Raw genomic sequence first — 3,438 nt, forward strand, 5'->3', positions numbered from 1 at the left:
CAAGTCATAATGAATCTAAGAAGTGTAAGTATAGATCAGGATTGCGTAATGTATCTAAGGAGCTCTTGGCTCCATTTATATAGTTGTGATTGTTATCATATGTTATCATATTAGTTAAGATAAAAAGAGTATTCAAATTTTGAATATTAAATAAATATGTAAATAGCTACAGTTAAATCAATTGGTAAATAAGTTGTGGAAAAGTATAGATGAACAACAATGCTCGTGAACAATATGAACAATGGGGTTAAAAAAGTAAATTAATCATAAATTTAATTAATGATTTGATTAATTTAATTATAATAATAACCATTTTTCAAATTTTAAAAAATCAGGTTTTGCAATACTGAGCAGTTACACATTTCCTCTGCTCTCACTATATTTCCTCTCACTATCGGTGCACCTTCCCCACAACGAACCCAGCCAACGCCGTGCACCCACTGTTGACGTCGCCTTCCTTTGCGCCAACATCCGACCAACCCCCCAACCCACAAAATTTTTTTTCCACATAGTCCACAACCCGCGCACCGTGCAGCCCCTGCAGCCCACCACGTCCACCATCGCCACGTCGTCATCTCTGACTAATATGCCAGAATACACGGAGAGTTGCTGCTTCCGTTTCATACGTACGTGACCTCTCACAGCCATTTCAATGGAGACCAATTCCGTCGAACCAATTTGTCTCGTGCCAGCTTCTTTCACCGACGACATTACCACGCATTCAATCGACAACCTTTTCAATTCCTTCGACAAGGAAGGTGAACAGTCTAACAAGGTAACCGTTGTATGTTGATTTTTTTGGACGTATGTTTATTTTCATATAAATTAGATGTTTAATTATTATAAACTCAACATTCTTAACGCATAATGATATTCTTTTACAAAGTTTTGGATGGTGTTCTTGTCTATCCATGTAGTAATTAGTGAAAGTGTAATATATAATTAGATACTCCCCTAAAAAAATTAGTTTCAATTTTTTTAACTTAAAAAGAGTTACATTTTTAGAATGGTGGGATGCCATAATACTACGTACTGGTCAGTGGTTACTACTTACTAGCTACAGCTTGCTTGCTTGTTAATTTTTTATAACTTGTTACAATGAACCATACTTCAAGTTCTAATGAAGTTGAAGATGGAAATTTATTTACTGGAGCTGATATTACCTTTATAATATGTTACCCTAAAAAGTTTTCAATATATGTTTAGTGTTAGATGAGAAAATTTTGCCCATAGTTGCGATTAGAATCTTAAGAATCCTCATCCGTATGCTCTCATTACATGCATGCACTAACAAATGTGGCTAAATATGTAAGGAAATTATAAGAGCTAATAATGAGAATTTTCACAACATAGTAGAAGACTCTCTTTTAGTTTGTGTAGTTATATTTTATATGTGGTGGACTTATGCATTCTCTATATAAGCCTAACTAGTTAGGTGACTCTTTGTATGAGTACACGTCTCATTGTTATGATTTCTTTTAATTCATGTATAGTAAAAAAAATTATTATGATATTTTAGATAGAGTATTAATAAAATCTATTTAGTTGATATTTTATTATAGTATCTATTTAGTTTGTGTATGTTTGATTGTAGGCCATAGAATGTACAGACATTACTGAGTTGGGATGTGATGACACAGATCTTGTTGATGAGGCTTGAACTCTAGTTTGTTGTTATTTTTTCATTAATTGCATGTTTAAATTGACCATCAATCGTCGTGTTCATCGAATGATGTCTGTTTTGAACTGATTCGCAATTACCGGATCATAGTTACCTTGATCAAGACAAAATACAGAGAGTTGGGATGCGATTTGAGCATTTGAATCTGGCCTGGGATTTTTATGCAAGCTACGTAAAAAAAGTTAGCTTCATTAGTAAGATACGGGCCACAAATTTTGACAGGATGACAGAGCAACCGATCAACCAATCTATTCATTGGAATTGGGAGGGTTTCCGAGGGTCTCATGTCAAAGCACCCACACGAAAGAACCCGATTGCAGCTGTGCGGTGCAGAGCAAGAATATATACAAAGTTTGACAAGAAAAAACAAGATTGGGTCTTGTTGAAGGTTGAACTAAATCACTCGCATCCGTGTTCAACTAAAAAGGCAGTGCACTACCACAAGAATAGGAAGTTGACAATGTATGCGAAGTGCGTCATTGACGTTAATGATAAGGCGGGCATTCGACCCAACAAGACCTTTCTAGCATTGGCTAACAAAGTTGGTGGGCCTTCAAACTCGGGCTTCTTAGAGAAAGACGTCAGGAATTACATTTCATCAAGACTTCGATCCACAAATGTCAACGCAAATGTCAAGGAGATGCTAAATTACTTCATGCGAATGAAGGAGTTAAATCCAAACTACTTTTACGCAGTGAATGTAGATGAAATTATAAGTTTACGAGTGCAGTTTGGGTGGATGCAAAGTGTAGGGCGTCTTATGAATACTATGGAGACGCGGTGACCTTTGATACCACATATAGCACGAACCGGTAAAATGTATTTACATTCACATTATTTAATTATTTTGTTATTTTGTATTAGTTGGATGTTTCTAAATGTGGTTATTCTTCTTTTAGACATGGATTGCCACTTGCCGTTTTTATCGACGTGAACCACCATGGTAAGTCTACTTTGCTAGGCTATGCTCTGCTAGGCAGTTAGGAGATTCCAAGTTTTGAATGGGTGTTCACACAATGGCTGAAGTGCATGGAAACTGTACCGCAGGGCATCATCACAAACCAATGCAAGTCTTTGTTTGGTGCAATTAAGAAGGTCCTCCCCAATATACGCCACCATTGGTGCATATGGCATATAACAAAAAAGATACAGAATAAGCTTGGAGGTTATGCTAGGTTCAGAGAGCTGAATGCTGAGTTGAATCACATTATATAGAACTCTCAGTTGGTTGAGGATTTCGAGGATCATTGGGCTGAGTTCATCGATGAGTTCAACCTACATCACAATAAATGGCTATCAGGTTCGTGTCTTTTAAGCAAAATCATGTGTCGTAAGTCCTTAGATATTGTAGTGTTCTTGTATTCTATTTTGAGAATATGTTGCTTATGCATGGTTTTGTTTTTTGGTGGGTTTTTTTTGTAGATCTGTTTGAGGACCGTCACATGTGGATGCCAATCTTTTTCAAGGGTCAATTCTAGGCTTCCATGCGGAGTACGTAGAAGATTGAGGGTATGCATTCATTCTTTCGTAGATTCTTAAATTGCAAGACTAGCTTGGTCTAGTTCGTCCACGAGTTCGACAATGTGCTAAGAACCAAAGAGCAGAAGGAATTGGAGGATGATGCTGCAGACTCGAGAGGTCTAATACCATGTGCAACTAGATCAGCCATTGAGAGATGATTTTAACAAGAGTACACCAACGAGATGTTTAGAGATGTCCAAACAGAGTTTGTCAAAAAGGTTGATTGCATTATTCGT

General features: G+C 36.8%; 1 protein-coding gene across 1 annotated transcript; it reads left to right on the plus strand.

Moving 5' to 3' along the window:
- The first annotated feature begins 1,904 nt into the window (after positions 1-1,904).
- On the plus strand, positions 1,905-3,159 carry LOC107484061 (protein FAR-RED IMPAIRED RESPONSE 1-like). The gene is made up of 3 exons (XM_016104672.1): positions 1,905-2,429; positions 2,546-2,624; positions 3,104-3,159. The coding sequence occupies exons 1-3, from the start codon at positions 1,905-1,907 to the stop codon at positions 3,157-3,159; spliced, it is 660 nt and encodes a 219-aa protein (XP_015960158.1).
- Positions 3,160-3,438: the final 279 nt, after the last annotated feature.

Source organism: Arachis duranensis, chromosome 4 (assembly GCF_000817695.3).
Source record: "Arachis duranensis cultivar V14167 chromosome 4, aradu.V14167.gnm2.J7QH, whole genome shotgun sequence".
NCBI classification, from domain to species: Eukaryota; Viridiplantae; Streptophyta; class Magnoliopsida; order Fabales; family Fabaceae; genus Arachis; species Arachis duranensis.

Excerpts from the sequence above, each read along its gene's own strand:
- LOC107484061 (XM_016104672.1), top strand. The coding sequence starts at position 1,905 with ATGACAGAGCAACCGATCAACCAATCTATTCATTGGAATTGGGAGGGT. Across the intron at positions 2,430-2,545 it reads AGTTTGGGTGGATGCAAAGT|TTGGATGTTTCTAAATGTGG; the intron begins GTAGGGCGTCTT and ends ATTTTGTATTAG. Across the intron at positions 2,625-3,103 it reads TATCGACGTGAACCACCATG|ATCTGTTTGAGGACCGTCAC; the intron begins GTAAGTCTACTT and ends TTTTTTTTGTAG.